The sequence below is a fragment of the Cervus elaphus genome, chromosome 20, assembly GCF_910594005.1.
Source record: "Cervus elaphus chromosome 20, mCerEla1.1, whole genome shotgun sequence".
In the NCBI taxonomy this organism is placed as follows: domain Eukaryota; kingdom Metazoa; phylum Chordata; class Mammalia; order Artiodactyla; family Cervidae; genus Cervus; species Cervus elaphus.
Window position 1 is genome coordinate 127,174,668 of NC_057834.1, and position 23,787 is coordinate 127,198,454.

General features: G+C 41.3%; 1 protein-coding gene across 2 annotated transcripts; it reads left to right on the plus strand.

Annotated features, from left to right (window-relative positions):
* The first annotated feature begins 763 nt into the window (after nt 1–763).
* On the plus strand, nt 764–23,524 carry RRAGC (Ras related GTP binding C). Of its 2 annotated transcripts, none has more exons than XM_043875598.1 (7): nt 764–1,116; nt 2,847–3,050; nt 4,005–4,204; nt 6,653–6,767; nt 7,725–7,867; nt 9,560–9,708; nt 23,368–23,524. In XM_043875598.1, exons 1-7 carry the CDS (start codon nt 880–882, stop codon nt 23,475–23,477), a joined length of 1,158 nt encoding a protein of 385 aa, XP_043731533.1. In that variant the 5' UTR covers nt 764–879; the 3' UTR covers nt 23,478–23,524. The 2 variants fall into 2 exon arrangements, with proteins under 2 accessions (XP_043731533.1, XP_043731532.1); XM_043875597.1 differs by lacking the exon at nt 23,368–23,524 and adding an exon at nt 13,683–15,230 and having other exon boundaries at nt 769–1,116.
* The last annotated feature ends 263 nt before the right edge of the window (nt 23,525–23,787 follow it).

The window sequence follows — 23,787 nt, forward strand, 5'->3', positions numbered from 1 at the left end:
TGTGAAACAGTAGCAGTATTCATTGTCCGTGATTTGCTGAAGAAAGAGCGTAAGACATTCTAGCTTGCTAGCATTTGCTTTCCTATCAGGGTCCAGCTACCTGCTAGAACAAACTATCTCACCGATGACTCTACCTTGTTTGAGGTTTTGCCCTCACTCTGGCTAGCTCCTCCTCCACCTTTGAACATCCCAACCGATGCCATCCTTCCAGACCTGTTCAGACGCCAGCTCCTTAAGAGATGCTCTCACCCACCCATGCCGAGCATTTTTATCTGCACCTTTGACCTTCCCACTTCCTATCTCATACAGAAGCTACTTACTCAGAGGTCCGATCTCCATTAACCTTGGGGCAACTTGAGGGCAGGCAGGGTCCAAGGTAGGTCCAGTTTTGTGCCCCAGGACTTCGCGGGCATAAGTATTGGTTGGGCAAGCACAATAGTAGGAGGAGGATAATCAATTCTCCCAAGTGCCCAGAAAGCGTCACTCATTGCGTTGGCCTCCGGAGTCCCGAAGAAGGCAGAACGGTGAGGAGCAATGCGCGTGGCTGGGTCGGACCGAAGTGCGGGCTGGGGCGGAGGGCAGAGGGCTCGGCCCGGCCACCCTCCTCGTGACTCCTCCTCCCCCCTCCACGGCTCCGAGTCAGGTGATTCCGGGCACGTGATGGGCACCACCTACCTTGCTGCTCCCGAGTGGCAGCTCAGGCGACCAATGAGGGGCCGGGATCGGGCGGGGAGCCTATGAGAGCCGGACGCCGGGGGGCGGGCCGCACAGCGGCGGCGGCTGCCGGGGGCGGTGGCGGCGGCGGCGGACTGGGGAGGCGGCGGCCTGGCTTGGCCTGGCCTGGCCTGTCAGGGCACGGGTGGCGGCGGCGCCAGCACCATGTCCCTGCAGTACGGGGCGGAGGAGACGCCCCTCGCCGGCAGTTACGGCGCGGCGGATTCCTTCCCAAAGGATTTCGGCTACGGCGTGGAGGAGGAGGAAGAGGAGGCGGCAGCCGCGGGCGGCGGGGTTGGGGCGGGGGCCGGAGGAGGCTGTGGCCCGGGGGGCGCTGACAGCTCCAAGCCGAGGATTCTGCTCATGGGCCTCCGGCGCAGCGGCAAGTCCTCCATCCAGAAGGTGAGTGGGGCCGTTCGGGCCCTCCGCCCCTCCCCCTCCCTCCCTCCCCGGGGGCGCCGGGGGCCAGCCGGGAGGGGAGGCCCTGAGGAGGGCGGCGGCCGGGGTGGCCGGCTGGGTTGTCCCAGCGCGCTTTCTCTTCTCCTCTGGGAAGCAGAGCCCGGGCGCGGTCGCGCCGGGACCCCGATCTCGGAGTCCACGCCCAGGTCAGCCGAGGCCGAGTGGATCCCCGCGCTCCCCGAGTGGCCGGAGCGAGGCAGGTGCCCGTGGCCTCACCTCCTGGGACCTCACTTCCTGGGACCCAGCCCCTGTGCCATTCACGAAACTGAGACTTGCTCCCCGGTTCTAACTCGGAGAACTTTTCCACACTCCCTCCCCGACCCCGGCTGTGTGTGTGCCTCTCACTTCAGGTGACCTGAGTTTGCAGGGCTTCCCAGGTGAGCCCCAGGCAGCAGCGTCAGAAAGAGTTGTGACTAACTCCTTGGCCTTTGTAATGCCTGCTCTTGTTACTAGTACGAAGGAGACTTCACTGTGGCATTCCTTAGTGGGAATGGGGGCTGTTCTTCCACCTGTTTTAGTACTTTTAGCCCGGTGAGTATAATTAGTAGTGATTTCCCCCTGTGTGTGTGTGTGGCTACAAAAGTCTTGAGACCTGGAGAATATTTACAGACCTTTGTACATGTGCTTTCACTTGGGAAGTGGCAGGGAAGGATGGAGGGCTATTCGCTTTTTTAGTAAGGGGGAATAGAGGCAGGGTTGTCGACCTCCATCAGCCATTCGTCTTAAACGCAAGGTGAGCTGGCGATAAAATGCCAGATACCTGGCCTTTTGCTCTTTTCACTCTGTGGCAAAGATCTCCAAAATCAATCTCTGCGTGATATTCTGTAGACATGATGATTTTAAAAAGTAGCCTTCCAAATGTATGGGATTACTGTGTTTTACTTATCTTTTCACCATTACAGCAAAATTTGAGTACATCGATGGCAGGTTTTAAGCAAACTGATTTTGATTCGTTACATTGTTTCTCACCGTCTAAACCTCAGGAGTAACTATCCCTTTTTCTCATCCAGCGAATAGAGAGGGGGAAATTAGTTCTGTGTTGAAATTGTGTGGATTGTGATAATTGTGATTCTTAACAATTGCGTTTATTTTTTTTATCATGGGAGCTGTCTTTTCCTTGTCAGGTCCCATTCGTCCCCTCCTCACAAATATTCCTTCTCTATCAATATGCCTTTTCCTATTTGGTATAATTTGCCTTTGTTTTATTTCTTCCACAAGACTGCAAACCCATGAAGGACAGGGTCCAGTCAGTTTCTTTTCTGACTATTCATTAGAACCTGATGTGGGCATTCTGATAAATTTTCAATGAACAAAACTTCTTAAACTTTAGCTATAAATTTTCATAATCTTAGAGCAGATTTTGGCAGAATTTATACAATGTAATGGGGAGAAAAAAAAACTGAGGAGAGACATTGCTACTGCTAGTATTGTATACGAACAAAATAGAAAAGTTTTAGCTTTTCTGGGTGATTTGGTTTTAATAATTTGGTGTGTTCTGTTCTGTTAGAAGTTAGAAGATAGTGAATACCAATGGATACCCCATTCACTTTTCATCTCTTTTAAACTTTTTGCTATAGGATCAAATTTTTTATGTTAATTCCGGGTGGAGTTTTGTACTTACTTTAAATACAAAAGTGGAAGAGTCATTAAATTGTCTTTTTTTCTTTTAACAGGTGGTGTTTCATAAAATGTCACCCAATGAGACCCTCTTTTTGGAAAGTACCAACAAGATTTACAAAGATGACATTTCTAATAGCTCCTTTGTGAATTTCCAAATATGGGATTTTCCTGGGCAAATGGACTTTTTTGACCCAACTTTTGACTATGAGATGATCTTCAGGGGAACAGGAGCGTTGATATATGTCATTGATGCACAGGTAGTTGGAAATGATGATGTTTACTTTTCTTCTCTGATGGCAGAAGATGTAGGAACAAAGGAAGGTTGTTTATCTTGTCATGTGCTTCTTACAGCTTGTTTCTTTGCCACTAGATTTCCTAACTGAGAGAGATGTACCTGCAGAGGTGCTTTAGGAGTAAGCATGCCTTTCTTCTGCAAGTACAGAATATGAGATGACTAGGAGATAGGATTTATATTTCTTGAGTTCTAGTTAATGAGCAGTGTTCCATTTTTGTTAATAGTAGATACTGCTATATTTTTATTAACTGTTGTAATGTTGTCACCCACTGAAAAGGTCTTATCAGTGCCTGTAATGAGGAATGTGAGAACTGAGTCAGTAAATATTAAATGAATAGTTTCTTTAGTTGTCCAAATTCAGTTTAGCTCAACTAGCACTTATTGAGGGCCTAGCAAGTGGGAGACACTCAGATAAATGGGACATGTCTCTATCTTTAACAATCTTAATTTTTTCTAAGCTTAAGCATTAGCTAGGAATGAGTTCTGAGGTACAGATTCTGTTATGAGTGTGTTCATACATATGACCTAATTTAATTTCTTCACAGTGTTGTAAGGTAGGTATCGTAATTACAATTCAATGGCTGAGTAAACTGAGATCACAGAATTTAAGCAACCTACTTAAAGTCACACATCTAATAAATGGCAGAGCTGGGATTACTTAAAAAAAATTTTATTGGGAAGAAGTGTCCATTTTCATTTCCTTTTCTTATCAGTATTAAAAATTATAAGCATTAACTTGGTAGTTGAATTCTTTATCAAGAGATTGAAGATCTATTTAGTGGTATAAGTTAATGTAGTTGTTTGAATACTTATGAATGATTAGGGTAATATATACTCTGTGGTTGGGGAAAGAGGTGGTTTGAGGCTTTCCTAACATAAGATTTCTTTTTAAAAAATATTTTGTTCTGACTTACAGGATGACTACATGGAGGCTTTAACAAGACTTCACATTACTGTTTCTAAAGCCTACAAAGTTAACCCAGACATGAATTTTGAGGTTTTTATTCACAAAGTTGATGGTCTGTCTGATGATCACAAAATAGAAACACAGAGGGACATTCATCAAAGGGCCAATGATGACCTTGCAGATGCTGGGCTAGAAAAACTCCACCTTAGGTAACAACCTGTGTGTTTGATATGGGAGCCCTGAAAAGTGTGTAAATGTATTCCCATCTCTGTCATTACAAACACGTAGCTCTCTGTTACTGGTATACCCTTCCCAAATGTGTAATGTTTTTGATCTCTGTTGAATTCAAGCAGTTTTGGGAGCCTGATGTTATTGAGAAGTTAGTTCCCCTGCTTTTTTTGCATTTTCCCAGAGGTTGAAGTCATGCAAGGTCTGTTTCTGTAGGTGTGTTTACAAATTCATCTCAAGAGACTGGAGTCAGGCTATTTCCTCATGGCATTAAATCTGCTTTGGGATTCCCCTTTCTTGTTTTCATTCCCCCCCCCCCCCCCCCCCCGCTTCCTTGCCTCAGTTCAAGGAATCTCACATTTGTTGTAGAACTCTGTAGCTTGATCTTTCACAGTATCTCTCTCAGTAGGAAGAGCCTTTTAAAGAGGGCACATTTTAAGTGTGGATTCTAATGTTTCTTGTTTATGTTTTTTAAAACACTTTATGCTTTTATGAACCTCTAAAAATTGGGTGAAGTGATTGTATCCATGAAATCTGCTTAGGGTTGCTATCAAGTTAACTGCTGATTTGTAATTCTCATTGCAAAATTAATATTAAAGAACACTTACTAGATAAGCTCAATGGTTTGTATGCTTGTATTTTAAAAATATGTGAGAATTATTTCCTGCATCTTATTTTTTTATGGTTTAGGTAGAAATGAGTAATAAAAAGTACCCAAGAAAATGTTCTTTTGATGGTACAAAAAACTTAAAGGGGAAGCAGTGGAGAGACAACCGTAGCTATTTCCTTATCCATGGTCTATTACAATGACTTCCCTCTAGGCTTAAGCCAACCCCCATCCCTACCCTAATTTTCCTTGGGGCCTCTGGCTGCAAGATCTTTTTGTTACTCTCCTAGGAAACCACATAGAAAAGTCCCATTGACCTTTAGCCTGGATTAAAATATGTACAAGTAATTCATGCTTTTAAAGAAATTCAGCAGTATTTGTAGGAGAAGGTGAAAGTATCTTCCAATAAAATTCCTCAGTCTTATTTTTCTACCATGAATGATGGATTTTAAGCTATGATTGTCCTGTGTTCTTCAGGACCCATAGGAACCCTTCTGATCCTCTTAGCATCATGTCCGTGTCCCTTTCCAGAGCACCCACCTCAGTGGTATATACTATCCCTTTTTCCAGTTCTCTGTGGGGCCCAGGGCCTTGTTAACAGCATTAAACTTTTATTAATTACTAGCAGACCTATGGATGAGGTTCTTTTAATTTCCAGTTTCCAGAAACTCAGCTTCCTAGAATGCCCTGTACCTTGGGAGGTTTTTCCTGTCCCCATCCACCTCCAAACCTCACAGTTCCTGCAGGACCTTCTTACATTGCTGACCTAAAATATTCCTTTACCTTAGTGCCTGTTGGATAATCTTCCATTGTTCTAACACCTAGATTAGAGCCCCATCTAAGATAGGTTCTTAGGTGTACTCTTTGAAAGTATCTTTGAATTATGGTAAAAAGTGTGGTATAAACAGTTCTGTCTCTGACTTTGTTATCTGTGTTTATAATTACGTAATGGATACAGCTGCGTAACTAAAGAGTATACTTCCTGAGTGAAAAGCAAGTAGAGTTGACCACACTGTTTAAGTTGTAAAAGCCTCTCTCTCTCAAGTACGTGTTTTGTTAAATCTACAAATTTACTTCTTTGTGTATCCTTTTAGGCCTCCAGATAGCTGTCCCTTCTCTCTAGAGCTCCTGCTCTCATCTTCCTTAGCATGTTATTTACATAAATTCTAAGTGCCAGTTTTATTCATTTGTTTACTCAACAAATATTCATAAATACTCTACAGGGCAGTGGGCATGCAGCTTCGAGCAAGGCTGACGGCCTTTATTCTCATGGAGCTTACATTCTGATGAATGAGACAGCTCAAAAGCACATAAACAAACATATAGTGTAATTTTAAGTACTCATCAGTACTATGCAGAAAAACAGGGGGAAGAGGTTGAAAGCAAAGGGTACAGGAGTATGATTTTAGGTAGGGTCAGGAAGGAACTTTCTGAGGAGGTAACATTTTAGTAGAAACCTGTACTGTATTCTTACTTAATAAATGTCACCTGTCTCCTCTAAGCTTTCTCTTGTTTTTTGGTCAGTTGTGGGCTTAAGAAACCAAGCTTTTTGGATCAGATTGCAAGGACTTAGGTGAATGTTCAGGTTTCTGAGCACTACCTCAGTTGCCCTCTGTGTAAATGTATTAAAGGGATGGAGAGCTACAAGCCAGGTGGGAAAATTGCATATGTCATCTTGAGTGAGGGAGATGGTGCACAAAATAGGCTTTATTTGAACTTACTGAAATCAAATGTGAAGAAACTTAAAATTTTATGTATTGTGATAATTGTTGCTGGACTTAAGATATTTTTCAAATTAATCAAACTATGTTGTGTCTTTCAGCTTTTATTTGACTAGTATCTATGACCATTCAATATTTGAAGCCTTTAGTAAGGTGGTGCAGAAACTTATCCCACAGCTACCAACCTTGGAAAATCTATTAAATATTTTTATATCAGTAAGTGTGCTATTTAATATTCACTGTCGTTTCTGGTTCTGTTTTTGTTGAATATATTTGTATTATCAAATTCTCCAAAAAATGCCTTGAATTAATCTGAGTCAAGCTTAAAGACTAATGATACAGTTAAATATTAAATAAATAATAGAAACATTTAAAAAAATGGCTTGAGTTATTGTCTAAAATTTTCCTTAATACTCACCTTTTTTTGTCTTAAAAGGCCCTGATGAAAATTTTTTCATGCTTTTCTTAATTAAAAATATCTTCGTGATCTCTTTTCCTGAAGGAAGAGTAGAAACTGGGATATACTGGGTGTTGGGAATTAGACTCAGTTTAATCTCTGCCTTATTGGAGGTCACATTGAAAAATTGATCTTTGTTAACTGTAATCTCAGTGTCATATTTCACATTTCTTATTTTGAGGATTCAGCTTAATTAAAAAGGATATTCTTCCCATCAGTTTAGCATTCAGCGATCGTGTTTTCCAAACACTGCTTCGAAGGACTCCGTGTGTAGTGACCCCAACTCTTTGGGCTTTTGCACTATGCTAGATGTTGATGTGAAACATTGTTTGCTGAGTGCTCCATCAAACCTTCCTGGTAGCAGGATCGTTTGAATCAGAGATTGATTATTGTCAAGAAAAGGATTATCAAAAATATAGCATGGCTTGATTTTTGAAGGATTTTTTTGTTTGTTTCTTAGAAAGTAATTCATTTAAGTAAAGAGGATGAAAGAAGAACAAATTTGAGTGTGCTATTATGTCAGTAAATCAGAGCAGAGAAACAGTTTGACTTTTCTCCTTTGGATAAGAGAATTGTCTCCTAAGCAAGTACTGTTTATTCTTGGTATTGGATTGTATTGTTAAAAATTCTCTTTGATGTTAATGATTCAGGATCTTTGATAAGTTTACGAATTGTGATTCTTTAAAAAATGAACACTTGATTTTGTTTTTTTCAAGAATTCAGGTATTGAAAAAGCTTTTCTCTTCGATGTTGTCAGCAAAATCTACATTGCAACAGACAGTTCTCCTGTGGATATGCAGTCATATGAACTTTGCTGTGACATGATTGATGTTGTAATTGATGTGTCTTGTATATATGGGTAAGTTGTGTTCGTATATATTTTTGTAAGATCTCAAACAAGTGGAAAACCACCAGTTTGACTTGCTGGGGGGATTAATTTCTGAGGCATCTAGCAAGTACTGTATGAAGTAGAATTGTTCTGACCATAGTGCTTCAGTTTGGAGCATAATTTCTCTGTGAGTGGACTGCTGGGTCTTACTGTTTCCGAGTGGATGGACAAGAGCAGTTGAAAAGATGTGACTAGTGCCAGACTTAATTATCAGTGAAAGTTTCACCTGCTTTAATTTGGGGGGTTTGTACTGTGTCTTCCTACTACTGTGACTTTTCACTACTGTTAGATCAATAAACTAGACTAATTTATTTAAAACACTGAACAACACGAGTATGTACTGGTTCCTAATTTGATTTCAGGCTCTGTGGAACTGAGGAATCCTTAATCTTTCAGAGAATACAGAAACAAGGAATGTTTGACTTATACATCTCCATTTCTAAGAAGTCTCTAAAATATAAACTCTTCTTTTATGCAAATTAACCACATTTTATACAGAAACTTGTAAAGAAATGGTTTTGTAGAATAGTTCAGAAGACAAGTGAAAACTTTGGTGGATTTACTAATAATCATTTCAAAAGCCAGTAACCTCTGCAGCCTCTAATAGTGATGGTTCGTCTTGTATGTTAATGTCAGCCCTCCCAAGCACTGTCCTGGTGCTCTGACATTACCTTTGCTTTTTGATACCTGTGTCCTTGATCTCTTGTTCCTCTGTGTTCCACCTAGTCTAAATTCCTCTTTCATCTCTCTGTCCCTACCCTGCACGTTGGTCTTTCTACCTAACTTGTCAGTATCATTCTCCAGCTGCCTCGGGGTAGGAGAATGCTTTTGTCTTAGCTCTTCTTTACGTGTCTATTCTTGTTTTCCATTCCTGTCAGTTTTGTGATTACATGCTTGCCTTTGTTTTTATTCTTTCCCCAGCAAAAATGTGATTTTTGTCTGTAGATCATGCAGAAAAGTTTCATGTTCCCGTTCCTAATTTTAAAAATAGATGAGCAGAATGTATTTTTTATAATTAAAGAATCAAATTTAGTTGTAAATCTTATTTTCGGTATAAGGCACATTGTAAACTGCATTACACATGATAAAGTGCATTATAAAAAAGAAAAGAAACAGCCATTACTTCATTATTATTAACCTGTGTGTGAAACTGTATGCTTTATTGAAGTTCAGTTTGTTGTTTACTTGGCTCTTGATTTGTGTTTTTTGAAGGGGGACTCCATATAATTCTGACAGTCTAATCTGATAAATGAAATAGCTTTCAGACCCTGTAAGGCTCACTTTGCAGGCATCTGGATTCCACAGTATCTTTGATAGACCATATTTACTTTAGTTTTTGTACTTACTCCTTTTTCACTACTGACAGTTTTCATATTTCAGGTCCTTCTTTATTTGCGGAGGGTGTCAGCACTGATTAGTGTGAGGGAAAATTAGAAGTGTGCTGCATTCCATGCATCCTAGGTCAACAAGGTGGTGTGAGCATGGAATGGTTATGCAGCAGGGGCTGGGCACCCACAGCTAAACACGGCTTCTGTTCCACTGTGGTCAAGCCAGCATGTTTTCTTAAAAGATATTTAGGAAACTGGGTAGAAAGCCTTGTGCAAATGTGATAAAATGCCCAGTTGGGAAACCTATAATGAGCAATACTTTGTATTAAAACAGGTTAAAGGAAGATGGAAGTGGAAGTGCTTATGACAAAGAGTCCATGGCCATCATCAAGCTGAATAACACAACTGTCCTGTATTTAAAGGAGGTGACTAAATTTTTGGCACTGGTTTGCATCCTTAGGGAAGAAAGTTTTGAAAGAAAAGGTAATGACATTTTAAAAACCGTCTTTATATAAAGGTCTTTGTCATAATTTCTTAGGTTCTGGAAAACAAGAGAAAACATTGTTGCAGTGTTAGAGGATTTACCAGTTAGTTTGATCCCCTGGAAAAGGGCATGGCAACGCACTCTAGTATTCTTGCCTGGAGAATTCCATGGACAGAGGAGCCTTGCGGGCTACAGTGTGTGGGTTCACAAAGAATTGGACATGACTGAGTGACTTAACACTTTCACTTTCATGACGTTTTCAACTACTTTTGTGCCTTTCCCTCCATGTACAGTCCATGCTTTTTCCTGCCTTCTTTTGGTCTTTTATTTTTAAATCACATTTTTTATTCCAGCCTCTGATTTCACGTCCTTCTGTTACGTGTCTGCCTGTATTTGGCTTCCACCTGAACCAGTCTGCTGAGGTGGTTTGAGAAGTTAGCAGGTCACCTTCTTGCCACATTTGGTGGCCCTTCCTCTTCAGCCTTCCAAAGCATGTGACCCTATCATCCAGTCCTCCCAGCTCTCTTCTCTCTGCTTTCCCAAAGCAGAACTCTTTGGGTTCTTCTGTGTGTCTGTTTCTCTGACCACCTGTTTCTTCTCTTTATTTTCTCTTTTTCTCAGTTCTGAGTGCCCTTCAGAGCCAGGGCTTCTGGCTCACTTCTTCACTTACTCTCCTGCTCAGCACATCACATCTCTGGCTTCAGTTAATCTCCGTGTAGTTGACTGAAAAATTCACCTCTCCAGCTCTGACTTGGGCCTGTTTCCATCCCATGTTTGAAACTGTTAGTACGGCATCTTCACTTAAATATTTATCTTTCCATGGTGTCAAAAACTGATGAATATTTTCCCCATTGTTTCATGACTCTCCTGGCTACTCTACTTCCGTTACTAATTATGCCTTTTTTCTGGTGTCCGTGCTTAGCTGTGTGCAGTCTGGTGGTATAATTGCTTCTGAGGCCCTTGCACAGCATCTCACAGAGGGTGTTCTTTGTTTTCCTTTTTCCATTCTTTTCTGTGGTTTTCGTTGAATCTTCACCAAATCTTAACATTTGTTTCTTGTGGAACTTTCTATGGTGTCCTATCCATTTCCACTCTTGGTGTCTCCAGTTCAAGTCCTCACCCATCCAGGCCTAAGGTGCTGCATTCAACATATTTATTGAGGGCTCCGTCTGTATCGTCTTTTATTCTAAAGGCAGACTAGTTTTCAGGATATTCCTTTTATCATGTTATCTAACTATTGAAGGATCTATAGTAGCTCTGTTACTCACTGAAACAAGTTCCTGTTCTGTCTGGGTTTGTGATATTAATTAATATTGAATGAGTTAATATTATTTCACTGATGCTCATATTAATGAAATATTTTAGATATACAAAGTTTTTTTGATAAAACAAAAATGTATATATTCCCCTTGAGCTTAAGATCTGAAACGTGACCAATAAATATTTGTCTTTTGTGCATTTCTCATTGAAACCCTCACTTGTGCTCCACTGAATGTAGCGTTTTCTTTTTCCTGTGTCTGAATTAGTCTTTTACTTCTTATCTATCCTTAAACTATATAAGGTATTATGTATCTGTGTAAACTATGTCAAAATGTAAGTCTTCTTCTGCAACTTGCTTGTTTCTCTTCATTCAAGATTGGTTTTGAGGTTTATCCATATCAATAGCATATTGCTTCAGTTCATTCTTTGTCACTGTGGAGTGCGATATCATAGTTTATATTCTTTTTGCTGTATGTTTAGATGATTTTTAAGATTACAAATAGTTTTGCAAGAAATGTTGGTGAACAAGTTTGCCTTTGCGCGTACGGGGAATTTCTCTATTATAGAAAGTATTTAGGAGTGGAGTTTATGGAGGGCATACACATTCAGTTTCATTGTTGTTGTTCAGTTGCCCAGTCTGACCTTTGTGACCCCACGGACTGCAGCCCCCCGGGCCTCTGTGTCCCTCACCATCTCCCAAGGTTTGCCCAAGTTCATGTCCCCTGCTCAAGTTCATGTCAGTTTTATTAGGCGTTATTGAATTGCTCTCCAAAGTGGCTTTATCCTTTTCACTCCAGACAGTGCTTTGTGAGAGTTTCTGTCACTTCATGTCCTTGCTAATGTTTAATGTTCAGTTGTTGTCAGTCTGGTAGGTGCGAAACGATGTCTCATTTGGGTCTCATTTTTTCTCTCTAATTACTGGTTAGAGCAAGTGTCTTTTTCATTGCAGGTCCTCTTTCATGTCTGTTTAGGCTTCTTCTCTAGTAATTTATTTGTTCCTATACTTTTATCTTTTTTGTATGTCTTAGGAGTTTCTTACTTTTCTCCATTCTAATCTTTAAAAATTTAAAAAAACTTTTGGTTCCTGGAAATTTTCAAGTAAACATAAAAGTTGAGCAGCACAGTGATTCCATGTACCTGTCTCTGCTTTCAGAGTCATGAACACATGGTCAGTCTTATTTCCTGTATATCTTCATTTTTTTTAATCCTTTGTTGTGGAAACTGTCAAGCATAAAACAGAGAAAATAATGTAATGAAGCCCTTCTTCTCTATCACCCAGATTGAACAACTATCAAAATCATAGCCATTCTTATTTCATCGCTATACCTTTCTCCTATTGGGTTATTTTGAAGCAGATCTCTAACATCAAATCATTTTGTCTGTAGAGATTTAAGCAGGTATCTCTAAGAAGTAGTGCTCTTTTTGAAGCATAATAGTATTACGACTAATAGATGTTTAAAAAAAAATAACTGATTTCATATCATCATCACATATCCACACATTGTTCAGGTTTCCTTGATTGTCAGTTTAATTTTACCATTTGCAGAGAACTCAATTTTAATGTAGTTGAACTTATCAAAACCTTTATTTTTTCCTGAATCTGAAGAACTCCTTAATTTGACTCTGACCTGCTTCTTCAGACTCCACTCCCAGTACTTCTCCCAAGAATTGTCTACTCCCATCTCCAGTCAGACCAGCTTCTTTCCTGTCTTCCACCTGTGTGCTGTGTTCTCTCAGTGCAAACTCCCTGCTGTTTTCTTGTGATTTTGCTCCTCTTTCCTGCCTATTTAAATCTTGCCCATATCCTCAGAGCCTTGTCTCCACCCTGAAGTTTTCTTGGCTGCTTTGGCCTTGCACTTGACTCTCCTGCCTATGGGCTTCTTCCCCATCTGTAGTCACTTTACCATCAGATGCTTGTGGTTTGTTTCTTGTGTGTTGTCTTTCTGTCCCGGTATGCTCGAGGACCCAGGTGCTTCTCTTTCAGCTCTGCTGTTCTCAGCACTGGCTACTAGTTTCAGGTTCTTCTTGTGATGTGGAAGGACTTCTGGATCTCCAGCAATCTTGTGCAAATTCTGGGCACTAAGGAGGATTTAGGGAGGAATAGGGAGCTCTTCCTTTTAAGGAGGTTCCATGGAAGTCTCACACACTTGTACTTTTCTTGGTGGCCGGAATTGGTCATATGTCCATATGTACCTGCAAGGAACCCTTTGACTAAAATCTGATTTGGAAGCCAGTTCATAAGCAGAAAAGGACAGAGTTGCCCTCCCTCCCCTCTGAGATAGGGGAGCTGGCTTCCTGAGACTCTGCCCTATGGGCCTTCCTGATACCTCCCATCCCCATGGCTTTACTGAGCAGTTTGCCCAACTATTGTTCCAACTGTTTCCTTCAGCTTTTCTTTGCCTGCCCCAGAGACTTGTAAAAGGAAAAACTTGATGTATCGAAAGTATTTTACTTTCACTTTAGAGTTCATTGTAAATTTTCTTAGCAAATTTGTCTTCCTAATTGCTTTTTTATTTACCCTCTTCATTCCCAGGCCCAGAGGTAATCAGTGTTAACAACTTGGGCATATGCTTTATCATGCTTCCATTGTAGAGAATTTCTCAATTGGATGTATGTTTTAAAATACATACCAATTATTTCTTTCCGTCACCAAATGTTTCCTAGCAGATAGTTGACATTCAGGGTGCCTGATCTCCCTTTTTCTCTCCTGCAGGTTTAATAGACTATAACTTCCATTGTTTCCGAAAAGCTATTCATGAGGTTTTTGAGGTGGGTGTGACTTCTCACAGGAGCTGTAGTCACCAGACCAGTGCCCCCAGCCTGAAAGCGTTGACACACAACGGCACGCCACGAAATGCCATCTAGCCTGGACGCCAGCGATCGGGGCTCTGTGCCAGCTTATTCTTCACTCCAGGGTCAGATGCCACGTGCGACAGGACATGGGAGTTGCCGCTAATGGGAACCTGGTACCTGTCCCTCTAGAGACAAGGGGTAGAGTTTCTCATTTGGATGAAAACCCCTTCAGCCAGTGGTGTGCAACTGAAGCTACTATTTCTTTAAAAAAAAAAAAAAAAAGCAAAAAAGAATTCCAGAGACCACAGAAGTGTGTGTCTTTCTCCTCTTGGGGGCCCTACTTTAAGTAGTTGGGATGTCTTGGACCTGGAGATAACAGCCCTTAACCTGTCCTTACCAGGGAATGTTGCCATCAAATACCAGTTGAAAATAATAGAAAGAACTGAATTTTTATATGCTTCACTTAGATTTTCATTTGAGTAGTCTCTAAAAATCCTGCCTCGCTTAAGTTCTAACACTGCCTCTCAGATTTCAATTTTGGACCTTGCACACCTCAGACCTTCTAAATGCATTTGCTTGCTAACTCAAAAGACACATGGTCTGACTACAGCAAAAAAGGACATTCCTGTATTGGTTTCTGAAGAAATGAGAAAATTTTGTGCTGCATCAAGTCTAGAGCAAGTCTCCAACAGTGGCTGCTGCATTCGTTCCCTCTGAAGTGTTGAGGAGCAAACTTTGAGACAGAAGAAAATTTTGCACCTGTGTTTTGGATACCAGATACCTGGGTTCCTTCCCTCACATTTGATAAATGATTCTGATCACTGTTTTAAAAAAAAGGGAATTAAAAAAGTTGTTTCCCCCACAATCTCTTCCTCCTCTTAGGAGGAAAACTCATCGTGTCATTGAAATATTTAGCTCATTTTTCTTTAAACTTGATACCAGTCCCCACATACCTTTTATTCTAAGCTGTTGAGATTCTTTTAAGAATTGCTGTTTTGTTGACCCTGAATGACCCAAAGGCACTGGTGGACTGTCCACTGGGGGTTGAAGAGAGCATATGACACCATGACATGTGTTGTTAAACATACTTCGTCTCCGGTGTTCCGACACCAAGTGTCCGCTGTGGTACTTTCTTCACCTAGGATGTTGATTATAATTGTCTTTTTTGTTGAAGGTTGATACCCTTTTCATTGACTTAAACTTACACATTACTTTTACTCCACATGCCCAGTTGTTACGTATTCCAAAGCCACTGGACCACTTGAGTACGTAAGTGCCACTGTTGTATGAAGTGTGTGTTCAGGCCTGTAAACCCCACTGTGTGACTTGGCGTGCTTCCTGCAGGCGACTCTGACTGTTGAGTACTTACATGGACCATGGTGATATCCAAAAGAAAACGCTTTTATATTTATAGGTTATTTCATTGAACTATATAAAATGGGTATCAATAAATGTATTTACTCCAGAATCAGTTTTTTATTTGCATAAGATATGGAGGGTTGGGGCAATGAAATGTTGGCTTGTCCCACTCTGATTTTATTGTCCATTTCTTCTTTTGTTGCCTCATATGGTTAAGATGCTGTATGTTTCAGGACTTAAAGTTCTGTCCTGATGCAAGGATTTCATGCCTTGTGTCCAGACATCTCTCTTTTGCCCATTTCTGTTTAGGAGATCTAAACATAGGTAAAAATGCGTCTTTTGGTTGTGGTGGTTCACGGTGGGGACTATCCAGGGCCTCTCATAATTGATGTATGCTATCTAAGCCAGGAAGCATGTGAAGGAATGAGTTAAGTAGAGCACATTATACAAAATATGTGTTGATTGCAGTTGAATTTTCATTTCTTCCAGTTTCTGAGATACTCATTATTGACCCTTAAATGTCTGTTCTGCTTATATAGTTAGGTTGGATCTTAACTGGTTTGGGAAAATATATATATTAGGACGGAGGTAGGTCGAGGTTGAAAGATCTTTAATTTTGTGATTGGGCTATTTAAAAAAATGGAAATCACAAAAACAGATTAAAACAGCAACAAAAAAACCCCTTAAAGTACTATCTAATCCTATATCCATTTTCAAATTATGGAGACTGAAATCCAGAGGAGTAAAGAGCCCTGTCTAGGGTAATAGATGGGATGAACATTGTAACTTAAACTCTAAACCCAGGGTACTGTTGAGAGTGAGAGGGATGTGGTTAATAACTACACCAGAGCAATGGGTGTGTACTGTGCTGTTGGGGTAAACCAGGTGGCCGCTCGGTCACAGATGCAGTTAGTGAGGAAGGGGCGCCTGTGCCCCAGACCTGGCAGCCCTGTGCTGCCTGCTGCATCTCCGGCCTTGGGCTCCCGTCGACCCAATGGAGATGATAATGCCTTAGGAGGGACACGGGTGCCCATAAAATCCTCTTTTTCTACTACTATGGGAAGTTATAAATCCAGGGAGTGATAAGGAGAACAGGTGAAAAATGGTGAAGCAGACTCAGGAAAAAGGAGACTTAAGTCAGAAAACTTAAGGATTTGCCTGCAATGTCTTGCATCTCCATGGATGTTTATGTGTACCGGGCTGCCTCAGAGCGCTGGCAGAGATGCTGGAAAACCTTTATCCTTTGCAGCAGGGTGTTTGAACTGTTTCACATAACACTGCCTTTCCTGTTCACACACATTCATACATACATGTGCGTGTGTGTACACAGACACACTTATGTAATAATGTCTCAGTAACCGGATGCTCAAGGTATTTGGAATTGTATATATTTACTTCCTACATTTAGGATTCTGTGTGTACACACAGAAACAAATGACTTGAAAGATAAAATTATGATTGTCACAAGCTTAATGTGTGTGATTCGTGGGCTTTGTTAAGGTTCTGTATCGGTCCTGTTTTGTTTTGCAAATGCTGAAGCTCTTGGAGTTCCGTCCAGAAGAGGTTAATTAGTGAATTCGTTATTTTTCATCTAAGCTACCAAAGTAACTTGAAATTCTCGCCTTTTATCCCCCAGAGACCTTGAAAGGAGCACAGTCTTCCAAGGGACTGTAGGCGGCAGCTGGGCAAAGCTGGGGTGTATTTCCATTAGTAGTGCTTGAACTGGTGGTATGGAGCCGAGAGTCTAGCCATAAAGAGCATGGAGGGAGGGACATGAAGGGGCAGCAACTACTACTTATTTCAGGTGTTTTCTCTGTGTATTACCTCATGTAATTTTCATAGTACCTGGTGAGGTAGGTCCGCCAGTTCTATTTGCAGATGGGGAAACAGGCCTGTGGAGGTGTAGTGGTGGAGCTAGAATTGAAATCCATGCAGTTTGATTCAAGAACCTGCATCCTTCAACCACCACTTTACCTCACTTCCTTCATAGGGAGGGAGGGTTTGCTCATGGAAAGTTGTGCAGAAAACAAGTTCTGTAAAGTTTGGAAACAGCATTCTGTAGTTCGTGGAGATTTACTATGTACAGTGAAATACTAAATTCTTTAAGAAGACCTGCAGTAAAGAAGTCTGATTACCTTTGTTTATAGCTCATGTTCCTAAATTTGATGGTTTTAAGAAATGCCTTTTCGAGAGCATGGGCTTCACAGGTGGCTCAGTGGTAAAGAAACTGCCTGCCAGTCCAGGAGACTCGGGTTTAATGCCTAGGTTGGGAAGATCCCCTGGAGGAGGAAATGGCCACCCACTCTGGTATTCTTGCCTGGAGAATCCCATGGACAGAGGAGCCTGGCGGGCTATATAGTTCATCGGGCCGCAAACAGAAGGGCATGACAGCATGTTAAATAAATAAACAGAAGGACACTTTACTGGCATGTTTTCAGTGGGATTGGAAATACGATTTTTATTCCATTTTCCAAGTGGCTTAGTATAACCTGTAGTGAACTGGTGATGAGTATATCTTGTATATTTTCGTAATTGAAATTAGTAGTTCTTGCTGTTCCCTCAGCTCGGAATCTGCTTCCCTTGGCTTATAGAAATTCTGTTCATCCTGCCAAGGTCAGCTTAAATGTCCTATCTTCTACAAAAGCCCTCTAACCACTGAGCCTCCCTAGCACCTTGACATGGGTGGGTTTGTTCTCTGCCCCCCTTTTTTGGTGACTTGTTCAGCACCTGTCTTTGTAGGTAGTGATGGGGGAAGCATATTTTATACTCTGTAGAATTTCTCCAATATCCCATATGTTGAGGAAAACCCAGACTCATTTGAATGTCTCTCATTGCAGCTTTGATGTGAAGGCAATGGTGTTTTTCCTGGCTGGGCAGTAAGCTTGTCAAGCTTTTTACCGGGTTTGCCTGCAGTGTCCAATTCCTCATTGCTTGACCTCTAGGTGGCGGTGTTGTATCATTTAAACTCAAGCTTTCAGGCTCCCAGAAGTTGGCTGTGTTTTCAAAGTTTCTCAATTGCCTGTATCACCCAAGTGTACACCTAACTTAGAGAGTCAAAGGATTGTTGAAGATATTTCCCCTGAAATCATACTCCGTGCTGATTTGAGACAGTGTGTTGGAGGCGAAGCAATTTGTGATTTTCACTTTCTCTGTTCATTACCAGCTTTTTAACAAGGGGTTGGATAGGATGAAGGTCATAACATCATTTTCTACAGTGGATTACAGGTTACAAAGGAGCTTTAACAAGCCCATGGTGTCCTTATGCCTGTAGCAGGCAGAACGACTTGCTCACCAAGCCATCTGCTGTAGATGAGTGTGCTCTTGAAGGAAGGAAATTTGCATTTCTCTAATAATTAGCAATGTTGAGCAAAAGGATGGTTTTTGAAGTGCAAGGGTCTTAAAGTGGAAGTTGCAATACTTTTCTAACGACACATTAGTAGTAATGGGCACTAGGGGCGGGTAGTAATGGGCACTTGTTTGGAAGGAAATGCCACATGTTTGATAATTTCTGCATTCATCACTTTTTTTTGCCTCAGATGAGGTTTGTTGTAATTATTTCACACGAGAACTAAAACACTGCAAAGGAAAAGGCTGCAGCACATTATCCTTCCATGGGCATATCCTCTTTCCACAATCCCAAGCTGTGACTTTGTTCCACAAATACAAATTTTAATGTAAAAAAACTAGATTCATCAGTGTAGCTTCAGAACTGTTTAAAATATAACCGAGAAAATTGCAAAAGGACAGTTATAATGAGGAACTGAGGAGAAGGAAACCAGTTACCCCTCGATCTCCCCCCGCACCCAGCGCCCATTAATGCCACTGTGTCGTTCAAAAAGTACTGCAACTTCCACTTTAAGACTCTTGCACTTCAAAAACCATCCTTTTGCTCAATATTACTAATTATTAGAGAAATGCAAAGCAATGAGGAATCACCTCATGCCAGTCAAAATGGCCATCATCAAAAAGTCTATAAATAATAAATGCTGGAGAAGGTGTGGAGAAAAGGGAACCCTCCTACAATGTTGGTGGAAATGTAAATTTGTGCAGTCACTATGAGAGCAGTATGGAGGTTCCTTAAAAAACTAAAAATAGAGCTACCATATGAGCCAGCAATCCCACTACTGGGCATATAGCCGGAAAGACTGGAAAATCTAATTTGGAAAGATACATGTACCCAATGTTCATAGCAGCACTGTTTACAGTCGCCAAGACATGAAAGCAACCTAAGTGTCCATCGACAGATGAATGGATAAAGATGTGATATGTATGCAGTGGAATATTAGTCACGAAAAGAATGAAATAATGCCCATTTGCAGCAACATGATGGACCTAGAGATTATCATACTAAGTGAAATAAATCAGAGAAAGACAAGTATCAAAGGATACCACTTAAATGTGGAATCTAAAAATGGATACAAATGAACTTATTTAAAAAACAGAAACAGACTCACAGGTATAGAACACAGTCTTAGGTTAACAAAGAGGAAGGAAAGAGGGATAAATTAGGAATTTGGGAGTAACAGATACATACTACTATATATAAAACATAAATAACAAGGACCTACTGTATAGCACAGGGAACTATATTCAATATCTTCTAATAACCTGTAATGGGAAGAATCTGAAAAAGAATATATATATATGTTTGTGTAACCGAATCACTTTGCTGTATGCGGGTGGTGATGGTGGTTTAGTTCCTAAGTCGTGTCTGACTCTTGTGATCCAATGGACTGTAGCCTGCTAGGCTCCTCTGTCCGTGGCATTTCCCAGACAAGAATGCTGGAGTGGGTTGTCATTTCCTTCTCCAGGGGTCTTCCCAACCCAGGTCTCCTGCATTGCAGGCAGTCTCCTTCACTGCAGGCAGATTCTTCATGGACTGAGCCACCAGGGAAGCTATATACTTGAAACTGATACAAAGTTGTAAATCTACTATAGTTTGTTTATTTTTTTTTAAAGCAGCTTTTGAGCTAAAGTGATCAAATATCAGAAGGGACACTGCAGATAATTAAAATTTGGTTTACTACAATATAGATAGGCGCTTGGGTTGTAAAAATGGAATATTGATCTTCTATAATGTTCTTTTTGCTGTTTTTGTTTTTTAAGAGAGGTGCTGTTACACTCACGTTAGTAAGTTGTGTACATTCCTTCCTTTCTTTTCATTGTTCTCTCTCCTGTCTCTAATGAAACAGGCATGCAAAGTTTGTGTTCTAGGTAATGAGTCAGCTGAGAAGGGAATGTTAATTTATTTGAGCCTGAGTGTGTGGGTGCTAAGTTGCTTCAGTCGTGTCTGACTCTTTGCAACCTTAAGAACTGCCAGGCTTCTCTGTCCATGGGATTCTTCAGGCAAGAATACTGGAGTAGGTTGCCATGCCCTCCTCCAGGGGATCTTCCTGACCCAGGGATCGAATTCGCTTCTCTTGTGTCTCCTACATTGGCTGGCAGATTCTTTACCACTAGTGCTACCTGGAAAGCCCTTATTTGAGCCTATCTTACTCTAAAAAGCAGTACTGGAACTCTCTGGACTGGAGCCTTGTCCCAGACAAGGTATTGGCTTTACACTTTTGCAAGATGAACTAAGAAGTAAGCTTAGAGCCCCACGGACATTTTCTAATACCTGTCTTTGGCGATTAGAGCTGTTTGCCGTTCCGTGCTTGGAGGATGCTTTATAGCTGCCCCGCAGCTCTTCCTGGTTAGTTGCTAAGACTGGAAGTTCTCTGGGCTCTGTCCTTACTGCATGACCCTTGTGGCAGGGTAGTGATAGAAATGGGATAATTCAGAAAGGCAGCCTATTTGCAAAAGGGAACTCATTTAGGTGTCAGAGGTCACAGGATCTTAGTGGAAATGTTCCCTGGTCAACTTGAGTGACAAGGCTGAGCTGGAGGGTGAGCTGAAGTTTGAGGGAGGGATTGGGTGCAGGACTGAGTGAAGGCATGGTTGCTTAGTGGAAAGAGGCTCGCTGGGGAAGAAGTCAGAATGATCCTTGCCGTGAGAAGAAAACCAGGTAGATTGTGAAATGTGACACTCAGCAAGAGATGTGAAGGGTGAGAACAAATAGATCTTAATTTTACCTAGAAGTACTGGAGACTTGGAAAAACCTCTGAACTGGAGATCTGGACCATTTGCAACTTCTATAGGTTCTTTACTTTCCTCTCCCAATGTATTGTTAAATCTTGAAATCATTTATTTTTTAAAAAATCTTTTGGCTGCACCACGTGGGATTTTAGCTGTCTGACCAGGAATTGAACTCTCACTCCCTGCACTGGAACCGCAGAGTCTTAACCTCCTGAGCTACCAGGGAAGTCCCCAAACTATTTATGCTTGATTTCTTTCAGATCCAAGATAATGGTTACAAAAGTACTTGTTGAACACTGGAATTCTTTTTCATTTTACCCCAGGCCAAACCTTCGTCACACTTTATCAAAATTCTTACAGAAGCCTTGGCTTATCTCTTAGATTCTTCATTTACAAAATCTGGACTAGCCTATAAAAAAAGGAAGTGTAAAAAAAAAAAAAAGTAAGTGAAAGCGAAGGTGGTAGTCACTCAGCCGTGTTTGACTCTTTGTGACCCCACGGACAGTAGCCCACCAGGCTCCTCTGTCCATGGAATTCTTCAGGCAAGAATACTGGAGTGGGTAGCCATTTCCTTCTCCAGGGAATCTTCCCAGCCCTGGGATCGAACCCAGGTCTCCTGCATTGCAGGCAGATTCTTTACTGTCTGAGCCACCAGGGAAGCCCCATAATAATAGCTCTGTTTTTGTTATGAGTATTATTAGCAGTAGCATTGGTATTAGATTATTTGAGTGCTTACAACTCATCAGCCATCAGGCTAAGAACTTTACTTCTGCCTTCTCATGTAGTCCACCAATGTTATGTTGCTATTGTTGTCTGGTCACTAAGTTGTGTATGACTCTTTGCAACCTCATGGACTGCAGCACACCAGGCTTCCCTGTCCTTTACTATCTCGAAGAGTTTGCTCAAATTCATGTCCATTGAGTCAGTGATGCCATCCAACTATCTCATTCTCTGTCACTCACTTCTCCCCCCTCCCTCCCCATCCTCAGTCTTTCACAGCATCAGGGTCTTTTCCAATGAGTTGACTCTTTGTATCAGGTGGCCAAAGTATTGGAACTTCAGCTTCAGTATAGTCCTTCCAATGAATATTCAGGGTTGATTTTCTTTAAGGTTGACTGGTTTGATATCTTTGCAGTCCAAGGGACTCTCAAGAATCTTCTCCAACAGTTCAAAAGCATCAATTCTTCAGCGTTCTGCTTTCTTTATGGTCCAACACTCACATCCATACATGACTACTGGAAAAACCATAGTTTTAACTATAGGGACCTTTGTTGGCAAAGTAATGTCTCTGCTTTTTAATATGCTATCTAGGTTTGTTAGAGCTTTTCTTCCAAGGAGCAAGCGTCTTTTAATTTCATGGCTGCAGTCACCATCCACAGTAATTTTGGAGCCCAAGAAAATAAAATCTATCCCTGTTTCCATTTTTCTCCATCTATTTGCCATGAAGTGATGGAATAGGATGCCATGATCTTAGTTTTTTGAATGTTGATTTTTAAGCCAGCTTTTTTCACTCTCATCTTTCACCTTCATCAAGAGGCTCTTTAGTTCCTCTTCGCTTTCTGCCATTAGGGTAGTATCATCTGCATATCTGATGTTGATATTTCTCTGGGCAATCTTGATACTAGCTTGTGATTCATCCAGCCTAGCATTTTTATGACGTACTCTGCATATAAGTTAAATAAGCAATGTCATGAGGTTAGAGCTATTGTTGTGGTCCACTTTATAGATGAGAAAACTGAGGTGCAGAGATGAACTTCCAGGAACATATTGCTCATTACTGGCAGAGCTTTGATTTGAAGTCTCACTTGTCTGATGCCTGAGCAAAGGGCTTCCTTCTTGGGAGTGGCAGAACTCCTTAGAGCCTGAGTCTACAAAAGGAGGAAGAAAAATGGCTAGTGAGGACTCTGAACAGCTTGCCCAAGAGCAGTTTGAGAATAGCTCTAGTCATCCATCGTGGTTGAGGCAGGATACATGTTCACCAATAAGCTTTCTCCTCTTGGGCACAGGGATAACATTTCCAGCCTCCCTTGCAATTACAGATAGTTGTATGATTGAATTCTGCAGATAGTTGTATGATTGAATTCTGGCTGTAAGAATGTGAGGGAGTGGTGCACACCACTCCAAGTCTAACCCATAAAATCCTCTCTCTCATTATCCTTTCTTTCCACAAGATGGAAAAAAGAGCATGACAACTCTTCAGAAAATGCAGAGCTTTGATGTGGATGGAGCCTGGATTCCTGGACAGACTGTGAGAGCCTCATCTGCTGACCAGAAACAGTAGCATTGGAATGTTACATAAGCTCTGAATAAATGATGTGAAGTCTTCGAGATGACAGACTTGATTTGTTTTTTGTTTACTTGACTGCATCGGGTCTTAGTTGAGACATGCAGGATCTTCATTGCGTCAGGCAGGGTATTAGTTGAGTCGTGCCGGGCTCACTCATTGTGGCACGTAGGCTTCAGCGCATGAGGGTTCAGTAGTTGCCCTGGGACATGTGAGATCTTAGTTCCCAGACCAAGGGAGCCGAACCTGCATCTTCTGCATTGGAAGGTGGATTTCTTAACCATTGGACCACCAGGGAAGTCCTTAG